This window comes from Tenrec ecaudatus, chromosome 1 (genome assembly GCF_050624435.1).
Source record: "Tenrec ecaudatus isolate mTenEca1 chromosome 1, mTenEca1.hap1, whole genome shotgun sequence".
Taxonomy (NCBI): domain Eukaryota; kingdom Metazoa; phylum Chordata; class Mammalia; order Afrosoricida; family Tenrecidae; genus Tenrec; species Tenrec ecaudatus.
In genome coordinates this window covers 133777675-133804313 of record NC_134530.1, presented here as the reverse complement: position 1 = coordinate 133804313, position 26639 = coordinate 133777675, and the positions used below count along the sequence as shown (strand labels likewise).

Here is a 26639-nt window from a genome sequence, read left to right as displayed (position 1 = left end):
CTAGGATGAACCTTGTTTTCCAACCAGCATCCGGGAATTGAAAATTAGTTTGTTGTCATATATTTTACCTATTGTGGGACATGTAGAAAGAGATCAAGAAGGGCCCTGCTGAGCCTACAAGTGCTGCAGACTGGGGAATAACTATATGGATCCCATTTAGTCACTTTCATAGATAAAGGGAAATAAACAATGTTGAGAACACGATGGTTTTAAGCCTGAAGTTAATATATTGAAGGACAAACTTATCTTCCCAAGTACTGGGTGTCATTGCCAGCGACCTAACAGATTAGACAGGCTGCAGGACTGTGTTGACAGATTTCTTGCATGTGGATATGCGTGTTTCATGAAATACAACTGAATTTATACCTTTTATAGATTATTTTTATTACGGAGCACAAATGGTTAAATAATGCAAAATAAACTGTATAATGTAAATCAACATTGCTTGAAAAAATAAAATCAGCCTTACTATTGCATAATTACCATCTTCATTTATATTTTTGTTCAAAGTCTTGAGCAAGTAAAAAATTATCACACTAACATTCTTTATTGTTACATAAAACTAAATAGAAAAACATCTTAAACAAGGAGATATTAAAGACTGCCTATTATGTTATTAAAAGTAATACATGAATTACTACTACTTACAGTTAACATTTCTTAGGTTATCAGTCTGTACATAGAACGGTTTTAAGCATCGTACATGTGCTAGCCAAAGGCTAAGGAATGCTGACGTCACTGGGGGATAAGTGTTGAACTGCTAACCAAAGGTCCCAGTGCAAACCCAGGGGCCACTCCATAGGAGGAGGAGGCGGTTTGCTTCCAAGATTATGGTCTTGGAAATGCTGCTCTGTCCTTACAGTCACTGGTTGGAATTGAGCTGGCAGCAACAGGTTCAGTTTCTCGTGTCCGTAGAAACTGTGAGAGGTAGGTATGATTATCACCTCCATTTTTTGAGGGGGAAATTGAGGCACAGAGAGATTAAGTAGCTTGCCCAAGATCATACAATTGAGAGATAGTAAGGCTGAGATTTGAACCAGGCAGTCTGACAAGACATAAAATATTAAACTAGAAATATTACTAATTAAATGGATTAGCCCCCTCCCCCAAAGGACTAGGCTTCTAATTTATAATATAAACATTTATAATTTATGTAACCATGACATACAGAAATATTGCTATAATTGCTAACATTAATTCTCGACCACTGTGTTGGCACGTACACCAACAGGTAAAGATAAATCTTACAAATAAAGAAAAACAAATAGAGGATAAAATATAAAAAGACTAACAGTTAAATCTTATGCTTGAGATTAATACTTCCCCATGCATAGATAACACCCATGAAATTAAAACCTACATGTAAGGAAATTTGGTTTCATTACCCATTTCTATTTTATTTCTGATTATTCTGCTAAAAAGGAGAGAATATACCTACATTTGTATGTATACACACTGCCTGCTAAAAGATTTGAGATATCAAGATTGTATTTAATTATTCCTATAAATAATCTGATTAATTGGCTTTAACCAGATAATCATCCAATTAAAAGGAAGAAAATTACCTTTTTCTCCCTTAAAAATATCCCTTCAGTATTTGCCATGGACATATTCTCGCAATATAGATAGAGGTAAGGCTCTGGATAACTAAAGGCTCTGGTTTTACTGACTGTGCCCAATTTTGAACTTTTTTTGCACTTAAAGAAAACTCAAAAGTCATCAACCTTTCCATCTGCAGTGAGAAAAAAATCTACACATATGTCCAATTCTCGGAATGTCCTTATTAAAAATGGATGCTTGATCATTATCAAAACTTGAGAAATTTAAAAAAATTAAATAAAAAGAAATTTCCAAAGTCATTGCAAATAGAAAATTAACATGAGGGTTACATGTTGACACGTTATATGTGTTTCAGGGAACCAAGTGAACTGTTGACAACTTTTCCAGTCTCTGTAAATGCTGCTAGATAATATAATTCAGGACTCCCGCTGAAGAGGACTACTTTAACTTGGTGGATTCCCAAACGCTTGGACTTTGAAGTGAAAAACAAAGCAATTACTAATCAAAGCTTCATGAGGCACACGTTGTTTTTTTTAAGTTCATATTACCTGCTATTGATATTTGTATTTTCATGAATATAAAACATACAATTTAAAGTGCTGCTTTTTTAAAAAAAGAAAGACAGATGTTCAAAATGTCATATCCATTAGGTGAATGTTTATGGTGAAGAGTGATTTGGTAGTGCTGTTAACAGGACGTTTTCCAAAGACACGAGAGGGTCTGTGTAGTATTGTAAAGCAGGACTGAATCCCTTCTGCTCCAAGTATCGCACTCGGCCTTGGTCAATCAGCAACTTACAAAGATGCCCTATTCTCTTCTTTTCTCCAACAGTAAGAAACCTACATCAGGTAAACACACATAAAACAATGTTAAAATTTTATAAACATTGATTAAAAAATAATTTTAGTCACTTCTATTTAATGAGCTCTTATATAACCCACAACATATTAAGCACAGATATGGCACTACATTCTATGATTCTAAGATATATGTATGACCGTAAAAAATGTGTATATAATTTACCCTAAAATTAGTTACAAGATATATTTTAATGAATAAATCTTTATAATGCTCATCTACAAATAAAGTACAATCATAATAAAATGTGTCTCTTTTAATGCTCTGTGCTACATAAGTCGTCACTTACCCAGGTAAACCATCAGTGCTCTCGTCTGTGATGCTGTGTCCGTCACCATCATGCTCTTCCGTGTCATTATCTTTTCTCTTGGCGGGCCTATCTGAGACTTCCAAAGGTGTTTTCCGCATCCCACAAGTCGCCCAACTACTCATTCGCTGGAAATAGTGGAATTCCACTGCTCCAAGGCCTAGGGCCCTGAAATATTCTTTGCCCACATAATGTCTCCACTCACACCTGTGGTGACAACAGAGTGCAATAACAATGCCGGCCACAGGGGTCCACTTCTCTGGGACATTTTTCTCATTTCCTTCCTTGGCCAAAGTGTTCATTTCTGTTTCTGCTTTATCATTCTTTATGCGTTTGGCTGAAGGCTCTTCATTCCTTTCCTCACAACCGGCAGCATAGGTTTCAACCAAACAGCGTAATGCAAGATCTGCAAACACAATTTTGTGGTCCCCCAACCACATCATCTTTATAAATAAGTACTTGTCACATGTATTAAGCAATGTGTTAAACAAACAAACAAACCAAACCCACAACAAAACTACTTAACTTCCTTTATAGTTATAAAAATCAATGAAGAATTTATCAGTTTTGTTTTGATTTGCTATTTTTTCTCATTATCTTTTCACTTTTCCCAGTGAAACTGTCTGAAGCTTAAGATCCACAACTTGGAAAACTTGAACTGGCTCTTATTTCTCTGACTCTTGGCTGAGGAAACAACTTGTATAGGAGAAAAACCTATCTGTGGGAAACAGAAGGATTTCTCCCACGTTGTCTCCCCCAAATATATACCAAACTTAGCTGCTTGCGAATGACTATACACTTGGAGGTCATCAGAAGTAGATCAGGGGTTATTCTCCCTAAGGGTTATCAGCCATGTAGAGCAAGCAGTCACCTCTGTTTATCCCACAACAAGTAGGACCCACTCCCTTCTGATAGGGATAGTAGTTGTCTGTTTCCTTGTAGTAGACCCCAGAGAGGTCAAGCCCACCCAAGGGTGGCCAAAGTTACGCCGCCATCATGAATCTAGGGTCTGCCCTTTCTTCTCCTTGGGAGAAAGATCTGGCTTTCCATCCCCGCAGAGAGCGAGTTTTTGGAAACCCAGAGCGGTAAACGGTAGTTCTGCTCTGTTCTGCAGGCTCATTCTGAGTGGCACTGACTCAATGGCAGTGAGGTGTTTTCAGTACTGCATGTCAGTGTTGTAGGACCTAAAGAATATTATGACAAGATTACACAGGTAAGTCCTAGACTATCTAATTCCAAAGGCCAATTATTTTCATTTTCTACATGCTAAATCTGATGGATGAAAGTGCTAAAATAAGGTATCTTAACTTTTTTGCAAAACATTTTTCTCTTCGCAAATTTCCCAGACATTTGAAAAATATAAGCTATCTAGTGGGAGAGGGCTCAGAGTTTTCTCTGAGCAGGTTTTCTAAAGTGAGTGGCTTCTGTAAATTCTATAAATGATTATTTTACTTTTTTATTTGAAACAGAACCCAAAGAACTTTGAGGTTGCACATCACACAATATTTACCCACAAAAACTCTTCAATCATCCTGCAAAAAAAATATCGAGATTGCACAGAGACAGTACATCATGAAAACGAATGAGTTGTAAACAATAAGTCATCTGAATTCTTCAGAAGAGGCTATTTCAATGATTGGGGCCATGTTAGGCTAAAAATTAATGTTCGTATTGACATTATTGGTCTGTTTACATACCTGTTGCCACACCACACAGATGCTTTCCAATTCCTATCACAGGTAGTTTTTCTTCTATTAGCAAAGGAACTTTGTCTGAAATAAAGAGAAATAAGAATTTAGTTAGTTCCTTGTGAGATAAGGTAAATATGTGGTCTACAAAAAAGAAATCATTATGACCCCCTCAAAGATTTATTTTGCTAAGTATGTATTTACTGATAAAGGATTAAAATATTTCCCTACCAGAAGGTTTTATATGAATACTATAGTCAACACATAAAATAGTATAAAACGCTATAATTAATATCTCAAATAAAACTACAAATAGGACTTTTAATATATCTTGATGATCAGGAATAAGATATTCTCTTAGCTATTCATAGTTCTGAAAATAGTATTTCTGTAAAATTAAAAGACTTATGCCAACATGGCAAACGAACCAGGTATCCTATATACATCCTCTGCAACAAGACACAAGAGATTAAATGAAACTTATGGATGATCATCCTGTAACCTTGAGTTTCAAAGGATAGACAGTAGTAAATTGAATACCGATTAGGAAAAGAAGCTGAACAAACGTGGTGAGAAAAGACAATGGGTGAATTATTGGTTAGTCTGACAAGTAGTTTTTGCAAGCAGCATTCAATCGAAACATGGCCCAGTATACTGGGGGCTGGCAGAGAAAAGTGGGGTCCTACTTGTGCCCTCCACCCTCCTGGGAACTAGAAGTATTGCTAGACCCCTCTCACCCACGCAGTTTCTGATGACAGCTCCTGTGCAGTCAGCCCCTGGTTCATCTGAGGTCATAGCTGTGGCCACATGTGTGCGGGGAGGTCAGACGCTTACAGACATCCTCACTGAGGGCAGTTAGTCATCAGACTACAGGGTAGGCCTCCCTGCTGCTGGGGACAATGAAGTATTTCTCCCCGAGGCCTGCGACCAAGACCAAGCATTCACACCCTACCAATACTGGTTGAGCCAGGGAACAGGTCAAACCAGCTCCAAAGTTAGGCTGCCATCCTGTATCTAGAATCCGCCCATCTTGCTACACGTATACCCCCCCAATCCCTCCTCTTCCTAGTACGTGGATACCCCTATATCACCTCCTGCCATTACTGTATTACCTATAGCACAATCCCTTCCTGTGACCTATGTCTTCACCTGTAATTAGGGGGCTTGCATGTCCCCAGAGAATATAAAAGCCTGGGCTAGTATTAAACTCTCTCTCTCTCCACATGACTACCAAGCGGGGCTGAGGTGAGCATGCTACCATCAATTGTGTCTGACTCCATTTATTTCAATACTTCTACCTCTCATGCTCTCTATAACTTTACTAAGATCTTTACTTATTATCGCTGTACAATTGCCCCTACCGGACCCGTAATGATGTGTTAGGGGCTGGCTTCCCCTGACACACATGGATCGAATGTCTTGAGGTATGTGAACTCCCTTCATCAGACCAGTACACAAGCCAGTGCCCAGGTCTCTGCCACCACTGGGCGAGCAAACCAGACATCTTTTCCCTAGCTGCCCTCTGCGCCTCAAAGAATTCCTTCTGGGAACAAGTACCCTGACCTCAGCCACCAGATGAGCTGGCAGGAATTACTTCCAGATCGGGTGTCCAGACCACAGACAACATACAGACTGGCAGGAACTTCATTCATCTAGGACTGGGTGTCTCACACCGTGCCCCTATTAGGCCTCTGAGTTTCTTGGCCTGTAGAGGGTACTGCCCTACACCAAGTATTCCCCCCCACCGCCCCCTGAAAAAAGTTTCTACTCTCTTTGTTTTGTTATTCCTTTCCACGAATATTTCTGCCTTTCTCTCTTTATTTTCTTCTGCTTTTCTTGCTCCCCTTCCCTTTTCCCCTAATGTCTTCTTTAATGTTGCCTTTACTCTCTCCCTAGTTTTGTTGTATTTTTCTTCTATTTTCGCTTCTCTTATTTTTATGCTTCATTTTACAAAAAAGTTAATGACTTTTCCTTGCTGTTTTTTGTTTTGAAATTATTTTTATTTCTTAATTTCTTTTTTGCTATGTTTGTTTTTTTTCTTTGTTTTCCCAAAAGGAGAAAATTGTGTCCACATGGCCTAACCATGCCCACATCTCCTGCAGCCCCACCTTCTAAATGAGGGCAAATGCCCACTCCCGTACAACCTGAGACAGATACCAGTAAATCCTGCCTTCAACTGTGAGACATGAACAGCAAACAGAGAATGGCACAACACTCACATCCTCTATCATGCCCACCAGGAGACACCAACAATAGAAATTTCACAGGGAAAAACTGCAATTCAGTTCTAAAACTGAGAGGGAAATAAGAGGGATGGAGAGAGCTGTTTCTATAACAAACTTTGCGTATTTGACTCTTTTACCTGCATACATTTAAAATTTCAAAATTTCAATAAAAATCAAAGAGAAAAATGGGAAGGATTTCTGTAGTGAACTTAATACACTTTCTATTATTTTTTTCTTCTAAATGAGCAACAGTAAATTCCAACCCCAAAAGGAGAAATCCCCTAACTAAATAGCATGTTTTACTCCTTTTTAAAAGAATCATTTTATTGGGGGCTCATACAGCTCTTATCACAATCCATCCATCCATCCATCCATCCATCCATCCATCCATGTGTCAAGAACATTTGTACATTTGTTGGCATCATCATTTTTAAAACATTTTCTTTCTACTTGAGCCCTTGGTATAAGCTCCTCACTTTCCCCCCTTCCCTCCCCTTCCTTCTCTCCCTCATGAACCTTTGATAATTTATTATTATTTTTTCATTTCCTTTCAAAACTTTTTTTTATCACTCTTAGGATGGTATTAAGTAAATTTAAAAAATCATTTTATTGGGGGCTCTTACATATCTTATATCATTCCATGTATCAATTATATCATCTACTTTCTATTTGAGCGTTTGGTATCGCAAGTCTCTAATCTTTTATTTTATTAGAAGATTTGATTGGGGTTCTTAAAATGCTTATAACAATCCATATATCAATTGTATCAAGCATATTTGTACATATGTTGCCATCATTATTTTTTAAATATTTACTTTCAATTAAGTAAGTAAGTCTTTTAGTCTAAAAATCAAGAAGCAAATGAAGTAGGGAAGAAAAGTGAGGAGAATCCATATTTTCATAAGTAGCTACATGCCTGGGTATGTCTTTAGCACGAGAGAAAGATTTTTTGAAATTAATACAAGTTCCAAAGGGCAGTATTAATGTATGTTGTAGATAATTTGCTCAAATTTTCCTTTACTAATTATTCTTTCCTGTATTTAACAATGTGAGGTAGGTGCATGCATGTACAGAGAGACGTGGAACTATTCAAGAAACAGGGGAGGCTAAGTTCAGGAGAGCTGATAAGAATCTCACACACAACATAAAAATGTGCTTAGGATCTCTGACACTAGTCATACCAGAGGGCTTTAAAACTTTCTAGGAAAATGCAACAGAAAGACAATGGGAAATGTCCGTGAACTGTGTGACACCCTTGTATATCTTTTAAATTATTTTAAATATAGCTATTTATATATAATGCTGGGTATTTCTAATGCTGGGTTGCTTTACAAAGCTGGACTAAATTTCGTAGGTAGAATGGGCTGTAAAGACATGTGTATAATCTCTTCACTTAAAAATAAAAATGGTGTGTAAAGAATATAACCGAGGACTGCACATATAGAGTGATTCCATATGAATATTTCCTTTGTAAACTTCCAATTCTCACAAGTGCCTCTTATACATGAAGCAGGCGGCTATTTGTTTTTGATATGAAGTGGCTCAATAATTAATCTAAAAACAAAGAGGGCCTTTTAATAGCAAGCTTTTAAAATTCTTTCCTAATATAATATTTCATTCCTAGTTGATACAGAAAAAGAATTAAAAAATAGCTTTAATTCTAATTCAACTTACCTTTAAGTAAATGTTACACATAATACTTTTAACTCAACAATGGATCAATTTGTTTTCTCTGAGGCACAGTTCCGCATGGTTACATTTCCAGGCAACTGTGAGTTTGAAACTTGTAATGGCGTATGGTAGAGCAACGGAAAGTTATGCAACTTACTCAAACACAAGTGTTGAATATCAATTTGAAGTCTTTCAAACATTGAATTTTCCTTTCTGTGTTTACCATCTACCTACACAAACAGAGAACCACATTATAACAATGACTTTTTATGTTAAGAAAAAACTTTATAAAAATGGAAGGTTTCCATTGGTTTTCAATATTCAAAGCAAATACAAAGCTTTTATCTCATTTTTAGTATTAAAAGTAGAATCATAAAAAAATTAAGACTATATTCTTGGGTGAAAAATTCCAAAATAATATCATATTTTAGAGGGCTCGAAGCTTTTTTAACTCTATATATTTCATTTAATTCAAAAATTCCTGACTCATTGACAAAGGGACTGGATGGGGTTCACAGATGTTGAGACTTATTTATGATTATCTTCCGGTTCCCTTTTGTCAGGCTGTCATAACTATTTTGGGCTCTCTCCATTTCTTATTTTCCCTGAAAGATCGCAACTATGCCAATCTATACCCATGTGCCTATGACTTTTAAATCTCTTTCTGTGGCCCAGCGTTCTTTGAGCAGCATCGGAAGACACATCCCAGTTGTTGATTCGAGCTCGACTTAAACTTCAAACTTGGCATATTCAGAAGGAACTAATCACAATCTGTTCTTCCTTCTCCTATACTCCTCATCTTAGTGAAGGGTACTACCTAGTCACTCAAACCATAAACATGTCATATAAAACTATCTCTTTTCTTACACCCATTGAATACTAGTAATTCAAGTTTATGGCTTCCAAAGGAGGTGGTCTAGTGGTTATGAGTTGGACTGCTAACTGCAAGGTCAGCAGTTCAAAACGACCAGCCACTCTTCAAGAGAAAGACAGAGCTTTGTAAGTAAATGACAGGGGCAGTTCCCTGTCCTATAGGGTCCGATTAGTCAGCACTGATGGAGAGCAGTAAGGCTTTGTTTGAGTGGTTCCAATATTTCTCATGTTCTTTCCCTCCTCTTCATTCGGCGGCAACAGTTTGAACTGTTTAGCTGATGTCTTACTTGGGTAATGGCATAATTGGTCATGTGTTAATTACCCAAGTATTGGTAATTACAACCATCACTAATGTATCTGTCTGGCCCTCTTTTCTAGACATCAGTCCTAGACAAGAAACTTGTCTTACTTGGCTTTATATACACAATAACTACCATACCTGGCATTATCGCAATAAATGTTTACTAATGAATGGTTAGTAAGTGGCAGAAGTAGGATTAAGCCTCAAGACTTTTAACTGTAAATCTTTTCACATATTTTTCAGTCTCTGTGAATTTTAAGAACTCAGATCATTGTTGTACAAAATTTAGTTTAAAAAATTCACTTTCTATTAAGTCATCAGTTAGAAATAGTAAAGACCTACAATCAATTTAAAATAAACAAAAACAAAACAAAAAAAAACCTCCAAAACTCACTGCCATAGAGTCATAGCGACCCTACAGGCTAGGGTAGAATTACCCTGTGGGTTTCTGAGACTGCAACTCTTTTTCTTTTTTAATCATTTTATTGGGGGCTCTTACAGTTCTTATCACAATCCATTGTGTCAAGTACTTTTGTATATGTTGCCATCATCATTTTCAAAATATTTTCTTTCTACTTGAACCCTTGGTATCAGCCCATTTCCCCCTCCTCCATCCTCCACCTTGCCACCCTCACAAACCCTTGATAAATTACAAATTACCATATATACTTGTGTATAAGCTGAGTTTTTCTACACTTGATCTTAGCCAAAAGGCCGAGAAGCGATTATAAGCTGAGTTTTTCAGCACAAAAAAATTTGCTGAAAAACTGGGGTTTGGCTTATGCATGGGTCAGTGGCATGAATGGATGTCATCTGGTCAAGCCCGACTAGCAAAAGGAGGAAATCTCACGAATCCTGACATAGAGTTAATAGCAAAGTGGGTTCGAGATGCATGGGAAGACATTCCAGAAGACATGGTGCGATGTGCCTTCCAGAAATGTAGTATTAGTAATGCTATGGATGGCAGTGAAGACTGCGCTTTGTATGAAAATGACAGCAGTGATGGTGATGACGGAGATCTCAGTGAGGACAGCGTCTATGATGACCTCACACCAGCTGAAGCTCTGCATTGGGATACGGATGATGATGAGGAATCCAGTTTTGAAGTATCTTAACTCTTTACATTTTAGCTTGGTTGCTGATTGAACTCAGGGAATAGTACTCTTAAGGTATCATTGTTGATACCTTATTGTTTTTGTTGAACCTATTTTCCACTTACTGTGCTGGTTTACTAATGTTAAATGACTTGTTTTCCTTTTATGTTTTTTATTTAAAATAAATATTTAAATACATTACCCCAATGGTGTCTCAATATTTAGTAATTTTATTTTCATTTGTTTTGATTCTTGAAACTCACCAATAGCTTCTGCATTTTCCACCCTGGGCTTATACTCGAGTCCATCAGTGTTTCTGGTTTCCCAGGGAATAATTAGGGACCTCGGCTTAGACTCGGGTTGGCTTCTATTCGAGTATATATGGTATTATTATTTTCATATCTTACATTTCCCTTCACCCACTTTTCTGCTGTTCGACTTCCTGGGGTGGGGGCGGTATATGTCGATCATTGTGATCAGTTCCCCCTCTCCCTACCTTCTCCCTACCCTTCTGGTATTGCTACTCTCATTGTTGGTCCTGAGCAGGTTATTTGTTTTGGATTTCCTATGTTGCGAGCTCTTATCTATACCTGTGTATATGCTCTAGTCTACCTGGATTTGTAAGGTAGAACTGGGGTCATGATAGTAGGAGAAAGGAAGCATTAACTAACTAGAGGAACGTTGTATGTTTTGTCGGTGCTATACTGCACCCTGATTGGCTCGTCTCTTCCTTGTGATCTGTCTGTAAGGGGATGTCCAATTGTCTACAGATGGGCTTTGGGTTTCCACTCTGCCCTACCCCTCATTCATAATGATATGATTTTTTTGTTCTGTTTCTTTGATCCCTGATACCTCATCCCATCGACACCTCATGATCACACAGGCTGGTGTGCTTCTTCCATGTGGACTTAGTTGCTTCTCAGCTAGATGACTGCTTGTTTATCTTCAAGTCTTTAAGACCCCAGATGCTATACCTTTTGATATACGGGTACCATCAGCTTTCTTCACCACACTTGCTTATGTACCCATTTTGTCTTCAGTGATTGTGTGGAGAAGGTGAGCATCCAAGAATGTCGGGTTATTAGAAAAAGTGTTCTTGCATGAAGTCCGTCTGCTGCTTAAATACTTAACATATAAGTATATGCACAGAGATGTTTCCCTATCATTATAAATATATTTACATATGTACATACTTGTATTGAGACCTCTAGAAATGTCCTTTGCCTCCTAGTTCTTTCTATTTCCTTTTACTTTCCTCTGTCCCACTATCGTGTTTGGCCTCCATTTAGGTTTCAGTAATTCCTCTTGGTTACATTGTCCTTGAACAAGCCCCACCAGGCATCCTACGTCCTCCTCGCCATTGATTTAGATCACTTGTTGTTCTCCTGCCCCTGGGTTTGTTGACAACCCCCTTTCTTTCTCCCGCCTCCCCCTCTACCATGTCCCCCCAAACTGTCAATCCTGTTGTTTTCTCCTCCGGATTGTTTATTCTGCCTATCTTATTTAGATAGGCATGAGACAGCAACTTTTTATGAGTAGAAAGCGCTGTCTTTCTCCCACAGTGTTTGTTGGTTTTGAACTACTGACCTTCTAGATAGCAGCCCAACTTGTAACCACTCTTCTACCAGGGCTCCTTATAAAATAAATTACACACACAAAATTTCTTGTTTTCTTTAAGAGACAGGTTCCTGGATATGATTATTTTAAAAACAATGAGAAAAATAGTTTACTAGTATATTGTAATGATTTGCTTACCTTGAATCTTGTGGTCACCTTTTCTACCAGGATGAAGTGAACCTTCTCAGCATCTTTTAAGGCAGTATCAACCCAATGAGATAATTTCCCTTTTCCAGCTCCAAATTCAACAAAGCATCTTCTTGGACCAAGCAACTTTAATTTTTCAATGTTACCTATAATAGAAGCCTGAAAACTTCACAGGATTATTTTATAAACGACAACAAACATACTGGGGTCAAATGGGAAAATAAAGTAATTTCTACATCTGCAAGTTAAGGCAGCATGCTAACATTGAAATTTGTTTTTTAATTTTCAATTTTTCTCTTTTTAAATAACTAACTCATTTCTCTTCTATCAGTACTCAGAAATATATCTATTCCAAAAGCAGTACATACATATATTTTTTAATGGAAAGGGTTTTGTATTTTATAAAATGCTAATGTAAACAGAATCTCAACAATGATTATGTTTAGAAGAATAAAAATTCAGCTTTTTACTAATGAACCAAAGGTCATTCAGCAGTTTCACTCTGGCTTCGGCATACCTGCTGTTTCAGGTGCTTGGTTGCAGAATCACCATTTTTGGGGTCATTAAGGGCATCATGCAATACTGGATGGGACATACTCTGATCTTTAAGAGTGGAATTCAAACCTGTGCCAAATATAAGCATCTTAAGCCATCGAGCACAGAACCATAAGACTCTGAACAATGTATCAAATTATCTACTCACATACCATTTAATGAATCTAGAATAATATAGCTTGCAACTTTCGGCAGACTTACCTAAACTTGCTTTTCTCAATTTCTCAATTAAGTTTTCTAATTGCTCTTCTGGTAGAGAAGAAATGGGGACCTATATAAAACAATAAAACTACCTTCAGGACCAGGGGTGTGAGGGGCGATACTGGGAGGGTGGAGGGTGAGTGGGTTGGAAAGAGGGAACCGATTACAAGGATCTACATGTAGCCTCCTCCCTGGGGGACGGACAACAGAAAAGGGGGTGAAGGGAGATGCCGGACAGGGCAAGATATGACAACATAATAATTTAAAAATTATCAAGGGCTCATGAGGGAGGGGGACGCGGGGAGAGAGGGGAAAAAAAGAGGACTTGATGCAAAGGGCTTAAGTGGAGAGCAAATGCTTTGAAAATGATGAGGGCAAAGAATGTACAGATGCGCTTTATACAATTGATGTACGTACATGTATGGATTGTGATAAGAGTTGTATGAGTCCTAATAAAATGTTAAAAAAACCAACAACAATAAAACTAAGTAACATGACCCCAACCTACATTTATTTTAAACTTCTTTATGTAAGCCTTATCTGATCTATGAATATTTTACATATATATTTCTACATGCATTTGTTTACAGGTATATAAATCTAAATGTATCTTTCTATCTATCTATCAATGTGTGTGTCTATAAACGCTACCAACCTCCCCAAGAGGCTATTCCTCACAGCAGTTCTCTTTCTGGCAAAGGCCTTTTCCATAAGCGGCATGGTACTGTCAACTGCTGATTCTCAGGATCTGCATGGGACTTCCCGTGAATTCCTCAGGGTCAAGAGCAACTCAAGGCTCAAAGGGTTCAAGAACCAAACGAGGACCCAGAAGCATATTGTATTATGAGTTAGTCTGAGAACTAATCATCAGTAATAACATTGAGTCTAAAAGAAAGTCTACTCTAAATTGAAAATAATTAACATATTCCAAGCAAAAGTTAGAACACAGCTAATTTACAAATGGAGGTGGCTTACAAATCCCTTTTAAAATTAAAAATAAAGCCAATGTACTTACTAATTGTTCAGGTATTTCTGTTTCATCTTTTAAGCCTGCATTAATATCTTGAATAAAGAACTCCTTAACAAAAACAAAAACATAACGATTCTGTTATTAAAGAGCTCACAAAAATTAAGCAAAAATCTCAATATTCCCTTCTTCTCATTTTCTGTAATACCATTTTATACCATCTCTCATTCATTAAATTATCAATCATTAAACCCTGCTATGGTCTCTCTTCATCTCTCAGGTTGTCGTAATGTGGTGGCTTGTGTGTTGCTGCTGTGCTGGAAGCTATGCCCCGAGCATTGCAAACACAGCGGAATCTCCCAGGGTGAAAGGAGTCAGCAGTTTGCAGACTAGGAACAAATTAGGGAGAAGGAATATAGGCAGTCCACTTCTGAGGACAGTCACTCAAAACCTTACAAACAGCAGTAGGACCCTGTCTGACACAGTGCCTGAAGGTGAAAGGTATCAAAGTGAGACTGGGGAGAACTACCTCTCTAAGTAGAGCCAACCTTAACGACATGAATGGAGCTAAGCTTCCAGGGTCTTTCTTTGCTAAGGGAGCATGACTCAAAATGAGAAGCAGCAGCAGTAAGCATCCATTAATAATCAGAACATATATAGACTTTGAATATAGAAAACTTTCAAAAATGAAATGGCACATATAAAGCTCAATATCCTAGGTCTTCGTGAACTGAAACAGATTACTACTGGCCATTTTGAAACATACAATCATATAACAGAAATGGTATTGTATTCACTGTCAAAAATAACATTTCAAGATGTGTTTTGAAGTAAAATGCTGCTTGTGACAGGAAAATACCCATATGCCAAAAAAACCCAAAAACCAAATTCACTGCCATTGAGTTAATTCCGACTCTTAGCAACCCCACAGGATGGCGTAGAACGCCTCTGTGGGTTTCCGAGACTGATAATTCATGGTTTCAAATCGCTGCCCTTAGGGATTGTACCCCATTGTGTAACCACAACAGCACCAGGGCTCCGCATACGCCTACAAGGAAGACCATTAAATATGACTATCATTTAAACTTATGCACTATGAAAATGATTGATGAAGCAACTGACGAATTCTACAAACTTCTTTCAACTGACATTGATTAAATTTCAATTAGTTTGAAAAATTCTACCAATTTCTTTAGTACAAAATTGATTAAATTTCAATCAGTAAAAATTAGTTTAATCAGTAATTATCAGTGCACTGAAACACAAAACAACATTGATGATGGTGCAGGACTGGGCAATGTTTCGCTCTGTTGTACACAGGGTCATACTACATGAGAGAGCCCACTCAAAGACAACTAACAGCAACAACAAGAACAACATGGCCTCTGACTTGCTTTAGGTATTGGGGGTTTAGCACAGCAGAGAAATGAGAACGTCTGGGTGTTCATGGATCTTACAAACTAATGCGATGGTTGTTTGAATATGTAATTAAGGTCTAATGAAATTCATTAGTAATTTTTATTACAGTTTTCACTTGTCTATAGCATAGACTGGGGAACTTGCCATTTTTCTTTATGATATTTATGAAAATATTACACAAGAACAACTACACTTGGCTAGTTATTAGACAAGCAGGAAGATGAAAAAAAACAAGGATAGAGGTAGGACAATAGAGTATATCTGGTTTCTTATATTAACTAAAAATTGCAAAAAGGACAGGTTCTGTCAAACTATGTTGTTTAATTTACATGAGATCTTTCAAAGTTAATCTTCAAAGACAGAAAATACTTAAGGATCTAGACTAGCACATTAGAACATTCTACAATGATGTAAACACTCTATACCTGCTCTAGCCAACATGATAGCCACTTTATCTTGAAATACAGCTAAGGCACCAGGGTTTGAACAGCCCTCCTATCCTAAGGCACTGGAAAATGGATTAAGGCAGAGCAATTAGGCTAAAATTTAACACCTCATCATTTGATCCCCCTTTTGACTAATTTTAAAATTGTTCTAGTTTTTAATATCCTCTTTTTATTGAGCTTTTTCTGTATTTTATTTAATTATTGCTAGCTTTTTGTGTTTCTTTGGTTTTTGTTGTTGTATGTTTTCGGCATATGAAATCCAGGATGGGTGGATCTATAGAAACAACAATGGTTTCTTGGGGGCAGGGTGGTGGAAGATAGGGGGAAATGGGGAGCAACTAACAATGAGAACAGGAAGAAAGAAAATCTTCTAAAATTGATAATGGTAAAGATTGTACAATTCTTGATATGACTGAGTTATTTAAATTATATGACATGTGGATTACATGCCAGTAAAACTGCTTTAAGAAAAAGAAAGAAAGGCTTCCCAGAGGAAATAACACTTGGACTAAGTCCTGTTGAGGCAAGGAAAAGGAAGAAGGATCCTACTAGGGAGAAGGAAGATATACAAAGCATAGAGAAGAAACCACATGCATTTCCTCTTCAGTTTTTATTTTCAGAGTGAAACAACTTTTAAATGAACCAAAATGGAGATCAAACAAGATATTACATTTTAACCTAACTCTAGCTACTATAATTGTCTCTACACTGCTGTCTAATAACAAGACTGTTCACATCCATTTGCTGTGGTCAGAGGGAATTCACCAGAGGCTTACTCCATGGCATCCACTGTCATCCAAAGTGTTCTTCCAACTGGGTGTACACAATTTAATCTCTGATCTCATACCCTCCTTCAGATTTAGATTCTATTATGTACAATCCTTAGATCGCACAGGCTGGTGTGTTTCCATGTGGACTTAGATGACACCTTACTTAGATGGCTGTATATTTGAAGAGAACCCTTTAAGACCCCAGACACTAATCTGTTTTTTTAAAGACACTATTCTTTCTGATAGCAGGGTACTATCTAGTTTCTTCACTATGCCTAGCAAAACCACCCACATCTTCCGTGATCTCTTCATGAGGGTGGGTATCAAGCAAGTGAGAAAACTTTCTGAATCCCTTAATGTTTAATGCCAAATATGAGCTCTGATCATAAGTACTTACTTCTTTCATTGATGTCATTAAATAGTCGTCTTATTTTAATTGTTTAAGCTCCCAATAGCAGCAATCTTATTTTATTGAAACAATATTTAGTAGACATTAAGAAGGAGTCTTAATTGCACAGTGGTTCAAGACCTGGGTTGCCAAAAGGGGTCCCACCAACCACACTATAGGAGAACAATGTGGCAGGTGCTTCTGTCAAGATTAGTAAGGTCTCAGAAATTCAATGGGACAATTCTACTCTACTCTATACAGTCACAATGAGTTAGAATCGACTTGATGGTAGTGGCCTTACTTTAGATAAAATGTAAACTTATTATCTGAATGTAAAATGTAGTCAATTACTTAATATGGCCTCTGTAGCCATAATCCCCTTTGTAATCCATTGTAAATCCTAACCTCTATGTCTGTGGTTATAATACCATTTAGAGGGAATTTTCTGTTACAGGGTTAAGGTGGACTATATTCTGAGTCCTCACTTGCTAAACAATACTGAAAGTACTACAGGCTGCTAAATGACAAATTTATCTGTCTTGGAAATATAGCTAGAGTGCTCCTTAGAACCAAGGATCTTCCACACTTTAGACATGTTGTCAGGAGAGACCGGTCCCTGGAGAAGGCACATCATTTTGGTAAAGTAGAGGGGGAGTGAATAAGAGGAAGACTCTCAAGAAGATGGATTGACCCAGCGGCCACAACACGGGCACAATTGTGGGAGTGATTGTGAGGAGGTGCAGGACCTGGTAGTGTTTCATTCTGTTGTGTCTAAGGTCACTATAAGCGTCAGAACTGATTCAATGGTATCGAGCAACAAGACCTTAGTAGAGGGTGTGACTGAGGATATGGTCTTCTAAAAGACAAAATCTACACTTCCACATCAAGAATGGGCCATCTCAGAAGCAAGAACACACAGAGAAACCCCAGTTCCATCAAGAAAGAGCCATCAGCAAATCATGTTTGAGAACTCTTTGGAGGAGGCTGAGACCAGAGGTTATGGCACAGAGACCATGGGACAGAACAAAGGAGCTAGGCCAAGCCTAGAGGCAAGGAGACCATGAGCAGCAGTGCCAAGATTCTGGGACTGAGAGGCGGGGTACTCGGCTGGCCTCCTGACCCACGGAGGTCGAGGCCAAGGATGAGCAGCTGATGACTTGGCTGCTGGCTGAGGAGAGGTGTTGCTGTGAACCAATGTCTGTAACCTTACTGTTTACTGTTTTAGACTTGTGATAACCTGCAACGTCCCTGATAATCCTCTTAATTGTCAGTATTGTGTGGGAGTTCTGGGAAGCCATTGCACAGAAGTAGAGTATCATGGGAGTAAAGATGGTGTCAGAATAGCTAAGAAGGATGGAGGGTGGAGGCATGTCTAACTTCTGCCTACTGACAATAGGGAAGCCAGAAGAGGTTCATTATGGCTCTCTGTCCAGTGTACTGTCTGAGCAACAGTTACATTGAATACAATTCTATTTTTTGAATTAAAATTGTATGTGGATTTATAGTCTGATACTTATCATCAAATGTATTTTATTAAAATAAGTCTTCTGAGGTAAAAGCCTTGTAAAGAATTCACCATTATAATCTACTAAGTATATACAAATATTACATACCACATATTCCATCATTCAGTTTTACTGATCAAACACTTACTGGTTTTGGTTTCTCCCTTGAGTTACATTTTTTCAAATGCTTTGCTAGTTGATCTTCATATACTGTGCTAAATTTAAGAGAAAATAAGTTAAAATGAGATAGGTGGCAATTACTGTTTCTAGCACAGCAAAACTGTTATTTGAACCATACTTACTGCTTTGGATCTAAAGGACACAAGATTCTTTTTCTAGCATTTTCTTCCTAATAAAACAAAAGAAATACATTTACTTAAGGTAAATGAAGTTTATAACATGTAGACATCAGGTATAACTTCTGTATCATGTTAAGTTTGAACATCATTAAAACCAGATAAGACTACCTTAAAACAACCTAAGGAAAAACTGATGGAATCTGGTGAAAATGTTTAACAAAAAAACTCCAGAATAATCATTAAAGTTATTTTGGACAAACAAGGGTATTATATAGCCTTCAAAGTGGTTAGAGAATGTCTACAAATGGAATTTTTAGTTGAAGATAGTATCAATTATAACATTGGCCAATATTTTACATATCTACAAAAAATAAATGCTGCCAATTTAAATAGATTTATCATTAATATATAGCGATGTTAGCATGGAAAAAAAATCTCAAGACAATACTGTAGACAATTTTTGTCACGTCGACATGGCCATTATTTTATGGGTTTCTCGACTTTTCACTATTGAAAAGTAGTATCTAAAAGGGGATCCTGCCCCGGGGGCCCTGCAACCCCACAGCCCCCTCTGGTAGGAGGTGCCTTTGTTTTGCTGCCAGAGCTGGTGTTTGGCCTGGATTTTGTGCCCCCAGAACCAGATGCCTAGGTCTGTGCCAGGGCACCGTGTGGAACTCTCCTCCAGCGGAAGGGAAACTGAAGCCCAGGCCAGCAGCCGCGTGGGGAGCGCTGGTGGCAGCACCCAAATGTGCGTGCAGCACTGAGATCTGCCGCCTGGCAGCCACCAGGATTTCTTTTTGCGTGCCTGCCCCAAGGACCTGCCAGGAAGCGCGGTGAGACAACCATGGCCACTTTCCACGACAGTGCAAGACATCTTTACATTTGTGATTATCATAAAAACTTATTTCTGCTTGAAAACAGAAGAGAAAGGGAAGTGATGATGGAGGTGATTCACCTGTTCAAGATATTGATACTTCAGAGGTTGAGTTATACCAATTACAAGTAAATACACTGAGAAGATAGAAGAGACACTTCAAGCTACCAACCAGACCAGGAATTAATAAAGCACAACTTGTTGAAATAGTTGGTTGCCATTGTAGGTCTATTCCAGTGGATGAAAAAGACACCTTAACCTACTTCATCTGCTCAGTGAAGAATGACAGAGCCCATCAGAGCTCAAGGCTGACAGTGGGGTGCACTAGGTGGGATGTGCAGATGCTGAGACTACTCTTTTTCACATGTAGAAATGTTTCTTGTGTATTTCTCCTAGAGGTTTTTTTTAATTTTCCTTGCTTCTGACTAATAATTAGTTGGAAACTCATGTAAAATGAGATTTCATAGATTGATATTCCAGTAGGCTTATACTCGATACGGTACATGCATGTAAGTAGTGATGCCTTGGTTGTAGAACTCAATTCATTCCTAATTTGTGTCTAAACAGCAAAACGTTTGAGATCCGAACATTTTTCCATAAGAAATAATAGGAAGCCAAAATATTGGCTCTGAGGTCCAAAAAGTACACTGATAAATTCATCTATCCAGGACTTTAAAGCACTATGGAGGCTTTTGTTCTTCTCATGTCACTGACTTGGATTTGCCACTGTCATCAGGTTATTTCTGATTTGTTTAAATTAACATTACTTTTCAAGCTCTTCAAGGGTCTAGGTTCTTTGTTTCGTGGTTAATGATTTCAGTTGTTACATTGGTTGATTTAATCACACTTTTTTCATCAAACACGTTGATGTTGACTTAAAACATCTCTCATTCATTCACCAAATCAGACAATTGGTGACCTGATTAAAGTTTGCAATGATTTCATGGTTCTCAGTTTTCCTGCTAGTATCACTTTCTTTGGGGCCAGTTAGTTTACACAAATAAAGAGCAAAAAACCCTACAGTGATGAATGTTTGAATGTATTATACAAGCCTAGGGGAGGGGGTACCTTCCCCCACCCAAAATAACAAACCAGAATTGCGCTGGGTAGAGCAGAGCTTTTGTAGTACAAGCATTGCGCAACTCGCTCCGAGTTAGGATACTCAGTGGTGTCGGTAAGGAGGTTCTTTCTGGTCACAGTGAATTTTTTCCATAAGAGCAGTTTTTGCTCAAACCTCGTTTTTTTGTGATGGCTGACTGAAGAGAATAGAATGCTGATATGAAAATTTGTTTCCTGCTTGGGAAAAATGCTGCAGACTGTTGGGATGTTGAACACAGCTTACAAAGACAGCGCTATGGGGAAAAACTCAGTGAACAAGTTGTTTCCTCATTGCAAAAATGGTGAAATGTTGACTGATGACAAACCTCATTCTGGACATCCTTCAACTTCCCGAATGAATAAAAATGCCCACTCATAGTGCATTAGGAGTTCATTCCACCAGTTCAGACTGTTAAATCAAGCTTTCTATTTGGAGGCTCTAAAAAGACTGCATAACGGTGTGTGACAAAAAGGGCCTGATTTGTGGCAGATGGGGGACTGGTTTCGCTACCACAATGCCCCTGCGTATAGTTATCCCGTGAGCCAGCTCAAAATCAGCATGCCTCTTACCCTGTGCACCTTACTCACCTGACTTTGCTCTGGCCACTTCTTTTTGTTTCGTGACAGAAGAGGGACACGAAAGGGCAGTGATTTGACAATGTAGAAAAGGTGAAGAAAATAAAGAGGGAGGTACTGTCAACCATCCAAACAGATGAGTTTGAAAAATGTTTCCAAGAATGGAATTGCAGATTTGACAAGTGTATTAAGTGTAATAGAGAATTATTTGAAGGTGATAAGGTTGGTTTGTAAATATAAATACTATATCTACTCAACTATAAGCCGACCTGAATATCAGCCGAGGCACCTAATTTTACCACAAAAACTGCATTACAAATGTGCTGAAAAACTCGGCTCATACATGAGTATATGTGGTACATAGCTTTGCAAAAAAAAATTCCATTTTGGGAGATACCCCGTTGTATGTTGTCTGAGTGGGAACATAGCTTAGACTGAAGGTCACCCCTTTGTGTGGAAGTGAGAAGTAACACATGACTAATTCTCACTCTGTATAGGTTTTTTCAGGTGTCGGATCTCTGGTTCCACTATTGAGCAGTTACAAACACCCAGCAAATTTATTTTCTCTTCAAACGTTGCTGTTTGAGTAGTGGGAAGTTTGAGCTTGGAGCTGTTTGAAAACTGAGTTATCACAGTCTATACAATAGGGGTAAAAAGGAAAATGAATGTTTGTCAGTTCTACCCAACACTGCATGTGAATCTGTATGTAATATGGCAGTATAATAGTTGAGAACACAGATTAGCTAGCCTGCTTTGCTACTTGTTCTCCTCAATGTTTCTAGTTCTGTGACCATAATCTAAATTGCCTTAGTCAAAATTACTTTAAAGAGAATGTCTTAGTTAAGATATATAGAAACTGAGCTAAAAATTTAAAAAATAGTTACCATCTAGAGATACTAAGTGTTGGCTCTTAATATCTTTTCTTCAGTTTATCTTTGTCTGATGTCATTCTCAGGATACCCATGAAACAAGGTATACTGAATTTCATGGTAAAGTTAAATGAATTTCTAATAATTTCTGACCTGTTATTTTTTTTTTGGGTGCTAGCTCTAAAATCTAACCTTGATGTTAAAAAATGCTTTACTGTAGTCCTCAAATTCTAACTCCATGACTTGATGAAAGAGTACTACTTCTATTTACTGTTTATGTTTAGAAACAGGACTTTTCAACGTTGGGATTTCAGGCTGAAGATTTTTTTTGCAAGGGTGAGGTGTGTGTACCTTAGGATGCTTACCAGCATAACCCTCTCTAATCATTAGATGACAGTGACATACCCCAGTTGTAACAACCAATGTATCTTCAGACATTGCTAACTGCCCCATGGGAGTCAAACTCACCCCAGCTGAGAACAAACAGGATATGAGCACAATTGATACTATCACCGGAAATTTGTGACACCTTTTAAAAAGGATTGAAATACAACACCCTACTGCATCGAAACTTACATATTCAGTAGGATGACGGTGATTCAAAATCAAATCAGTGGTGGAAAATGCTTTGCATATTTTATTCAAAGGACTAAAAGCACTATGTCATTCCTCCAGGAATACTAATCAGTTTGTAATGATCTACCCACTTCCTACTTGTCACCATCTGTAGTCACCAGACATCTGGGTAAGATGACATTTAAGACCTTGTAGCAGAGGAAAAAAAAATTCTTCTTTTAACAGATCTTTACTGGTCTCTTAAAAAGCCACCCAGTACAACTGTTGGTGTACTTCTAAGAGTTCACATGATTAAGTTCCAGATCTCCCACATTCCAAACACAGTAACATTCTTGCTTCAGTTTGTTTCTCTGTACCCAGAGCAGTCAAATCAATATAGGAAGCATGGCCATGGTTATGATGGGCAACGGTAGATGAAAGGGCTCAAGGGACCTATTTGAACTGGGTATTCGCTAAAAGGATAAACCATTGATCTAGCAAAGGAAATGAATGTAAATAATACTGTACATTCTGGAAGCAAAAATTAGCTGCTGCTCTACTTGGTTTATTCTTTTAATCCTCTGCAGTCAGACAGCAGTGCCTCTCGTTCTTACATCGCATTTACACACATATCTCCTATGAAAGGATACATAAATACAAATATATATTGCTTGACAATATGTATAACGACCATCTATCACAATTACATGCATTCTGTTCTTAATCTTACAAGGAGAGAGAATTTCTATAATTGTCCTTAGTCGATTCTCCCCCTTCCCAGATTTGTTTTATGTTGCTTTCTAAAACTTGGAGATATAATAATTACGTATTATTGGAGGTCTAATAACATTGTTAGTTACTCTGAACCGCATTCACAAGAACTGGTTATCACCTATGAAACAATTATTAGAACGCAGTGAACCCGTGGGATCGTCGATGGGTGACTGCCAAACTGCCACGCGCACTGGCACAGATGGGCGGGGATCAGCAGGGGAGGTTGAAGGAGTCGCAACCCCAGCATTACCACAAGTTAGGACCAAGGGCGGTGGGTCGCGGCTGCGTTTTACTTAGTAAACACTGCTCGTTGCTGGGCCTCGCCATCGTTCCCCGGAGAGGACAGGGCAGCGATGGGAGAAGAAAAACCAAGTCATCCAGGGACAGCAGGCATTTCTGGGTGCGGGAGGAGCGGCGTCCGGGGACCCGCCACCCGCCGCCGCTCGGGAGGACAGGATGAAAAGCCGACCTCCGCGCCAGGCCCCGCAGCTCCAGCGTGCTCGCCGCAGAACCGCTTCCCGGCTGCAACCACCATTCTGCAGAATCGCTTCTTCTTTGCCACGTAGTAACCACATCTTCCCTCAGTCGGAAAGCCCGTTGCCTGCGGCGTCGGTGCAAAAGCCGCCATAGTCCAGCACTCACTTCCGGCGCCGCTGACGGCCGGAGCGGCCGGCTTCCCTCAGCGCTGGTTCCCGGAACCCACGTGGCCGCCCGGCGTCCCGCCGCAAACCCACGCTGCTTTCCGGAAGCACGGCAACCGCCGTCCGTTCTGCGCGCAACCGGAAGGAGCTGACGGCGGCTGGGAGAGGCCAAACCTCCTCCGCCGTTCCCGTCTCCCCGCCTCCTCGGCGGGCGCCGGGCGCCAAACTCAAACCTGCCGAGGGCGCCGTCGCTTTCCCGGCGAGCGCTGGAGGGCCGGCCCTTCCCTCGCACGAGCCGGGCGGCGGTTCAATATGAGCCAGGTTTTGTTCCAGCAACTGGTCCCGTTGCAGGTCAAGTGCAAAGACTGCGAAGAAAGGTGAGGCGAGCGCCCCGGGGCTGGCGGGTGGCGGTTGGGGTCGGGCTGAGGGAGAAAGATGGCGGGTCTTGCCGGCGGGCACGGACCGCCGCTGGCTGTGGGGCGGGTCCGGCGGCGGAGAGCACCCGCCTGGGCCAGCTGGGTCCGTCCCCGGGCTCCTCACTCACCACGTCGGCGAGTGCAGGCGGGAGGTCACCGGGTTGGTGAACAAAGGAGAAGCCGGCCCCTCTCCGGTTCACGTTAGAAATCCCGCGGCGGAACGGAGTCGTGGAGGTGACCGCCCCATCCTCCCGTTTGGCGGAAACCTGGTGGCGCCGTGTGTTAAGCGCTAGGCTGCAGTCCGTACGGTGGCGGGGTCGAGCCCACCAGTTGCTCTGTGCGACCGAGATGAGGCTGGTTGCCCTGGTGAGCATTTCCAACCTCGGGGACAGTTTTACCCTGGCCCATAGGTTCACCCCGAGTCGGATTGGACTGGGTGGCGGCGGGCTCGGTGGCTTTCTCCCCATTTGACCGGGAAGAAGTCCGGCCCAAGGATGAATGGTGGATGGAGCGCTCACCGCGTTCGCGACAGAAGCAGCACGGCAACTCGAGCCTCGGTGCTCAGCCTTTTTATCGCGCTTCTTTGGATTATATTGGAAGTAAATTTCGCAAGAAGGAAAAATGTATATCATGTACTGTACTTTGGAACTTCCAGGCATTCGTTTTTGTTTGTTGTTTTTAAGCAAATTAGGGTCGAATGGACTAAAGACAAAAGCAGCAGGAATTTCCGTTGTAAATAAAAATTACTGCCTACTGGCAAAAACCTTACCGGAGATGGTCAGGGACAAAGCCTTTGTCTTTATGGGGCGGGCGAGACAGACCAGTCTCCCAGGTAAATTCAAAATTGGAACGCTGGAACGAGGGGGTCTAAAGTAGATTTGACTAGAAGCGAGGGCTTTACATATTTTGCCTCACTTCTACCACTTAATAGCTGTCTCAATTTAAGTTTCTCCTTTGTAAAAGAGATAATAGCACAGCTAACCCACATGATTGTTAGGAGGAACAGGTGTGAGAAAGCCCGTGAAAACGAAATGGTGTGGAAATACAGCCCTTACAAATGAAAACATTGATGTGTTGAGCTGCTGTTAATGTGTCTCAGAGTCCGCTCCAGGCCAGATGGCACGCCAGGCAAGGAGCTGGCACCAAACCAGCTGCACATGACGATAAGTAGGCTGTTGATGTACAGTTGTCTGCGCTGTCCAGTATTGTAGCCGCTGGCCACAGGAAGTTACTTTACACGTGAAATGTGACTAATTCAAATTTTGCCCACTGAATGTTGGAGGTTTACTTTGGGGGGGAAATGGAATGTTATTGGTTATTTTTGTTAATGATAGCACTTAGAATATATTGGGTTAAATAGATCTTTAATTTTTTTTTAACTCATTGCCACCGAGTCAGTTCCAACTCACAGTGACCCCATAGGACAAGGTAGACTTGCCTCAGTGGTTTCTGAGACTAATATTGTACAGCAGCAGAAAACCCCATCTTTGCCCAGTGGAAGGGCTGTTGGTTTCCATCTGGGCCTAACAGCAATGTACTATTCCATCAGGGAACCTGCTATTAAAATGCTACCTTAAACTTTTTTTTTAAATGTGAGTTCTAGAAATCTGAAAATTGTACACGGGCGGATGCTTGCATACCCGGCTTATACTTAAGGCTTTCACTGTTGGATGGGATTGTTCTTGAATGATAATGGAAAGAGAGAAGAAAGGGGTGGAGTAAGACTTCTCATTCCATTGTTGGAACTGTTCTCCATTGTCATCACATCTTCCTAAAACTATTTCAACCTTTTCATTCCTCCTGGTTAGAAACCATTGGTGTTGGCAAACTGCCCTCTTTGATTTGAGAGTCTGGTTTATGTTTTTTTTTAGGCTTTTCTTTTTTTTTGTAAATGTGGCTCACACCATAAGGTCTGCAAAGCTGAATATTTACTGCCTGGCCCTTT

General features: G+C 39.6%; 2 protein-coding genes across 2 annotated transcripts in view; one reads left to right on the top strand and one right to left on the bottom strand.

Annotated features, from left to right (window-relative positions):
* Nucleotides 1-234: 234 nt before the first annotated feature.
* Nucleotides 235-24926, bottom strand: TRMT13 (tRNA methyltransferase 13). Its single transcript, XM_075558808.1, has 11 exons — nucleotides 24107-24926; nucleotides 18895-18941; nucleotides 18741-18807; nucleotides 14113-14175; nucleotides 13098-13167; nucleotides 12859-12965; nucleotides 12333-12500; nucleotides 8467-8539; nucleotides 4423-4497; nucleotides 2708-3131; nucleotides 235-2399 (listed from the first exon to the last, which is right to left on the bottom strand). Exons 1-11 carry the CDS (start codon nucleotides 24263-24265, stop codon nucleotides 2219-2221), a joined length of 1434 nt encoding a protein of 477 aa, XP_075414923.1. The 5' UTR covers nucleotides 24266-24926; the 3' UTR covers nucleotides 235-2218.
* SASS6 (SAS-6 centriolar assembly protein) overlaps nucleotides 24406-26639 on the top strand; it is a 43633-nt gene continuing 41399 nt past the window's right edge. Inside the window, exon 1 of the mRNA XM_075558780.1 lies at nucleotides 24406-24655. Coding sequence (XP_075414895.1) covers nucleotides 24591-24655 — 65 coding nt within the window. The 5' untranslated portion in view covers nucleotides 24406-24590. The remainder of the gene's footprint in view (nucleotides 24656-26639) is intronic.

What these genes read in the sequence shown, in the direction of transcription:
- TRMT13 (XM_075558808.1), bottom strand. Translation starts at nt 24,265, where the DNA reads ATGGCGGCTTTTGCACCGACGCCGCAGGCAACGGGCTTTCCGACTGAG. An exon ending in CTGCGGGGCCTGGCGCGGAG is followed by an intron (nt 18,942 to 24,106) that starts GTCGGCTTTTCA and finishes TTGTTTTATTAG; the next exon opens with GAAGAAAATGCTAGAAAAAG. An exon ending in CCAAGCACCTGAAACAGCAG is followed by an intron (nt 12,501 to 12,858) that starts GTATGCCGAAGC and finishes TGAAGTTTTCAG; the next exon opens with GCTTCTATTATAGGTAACAT.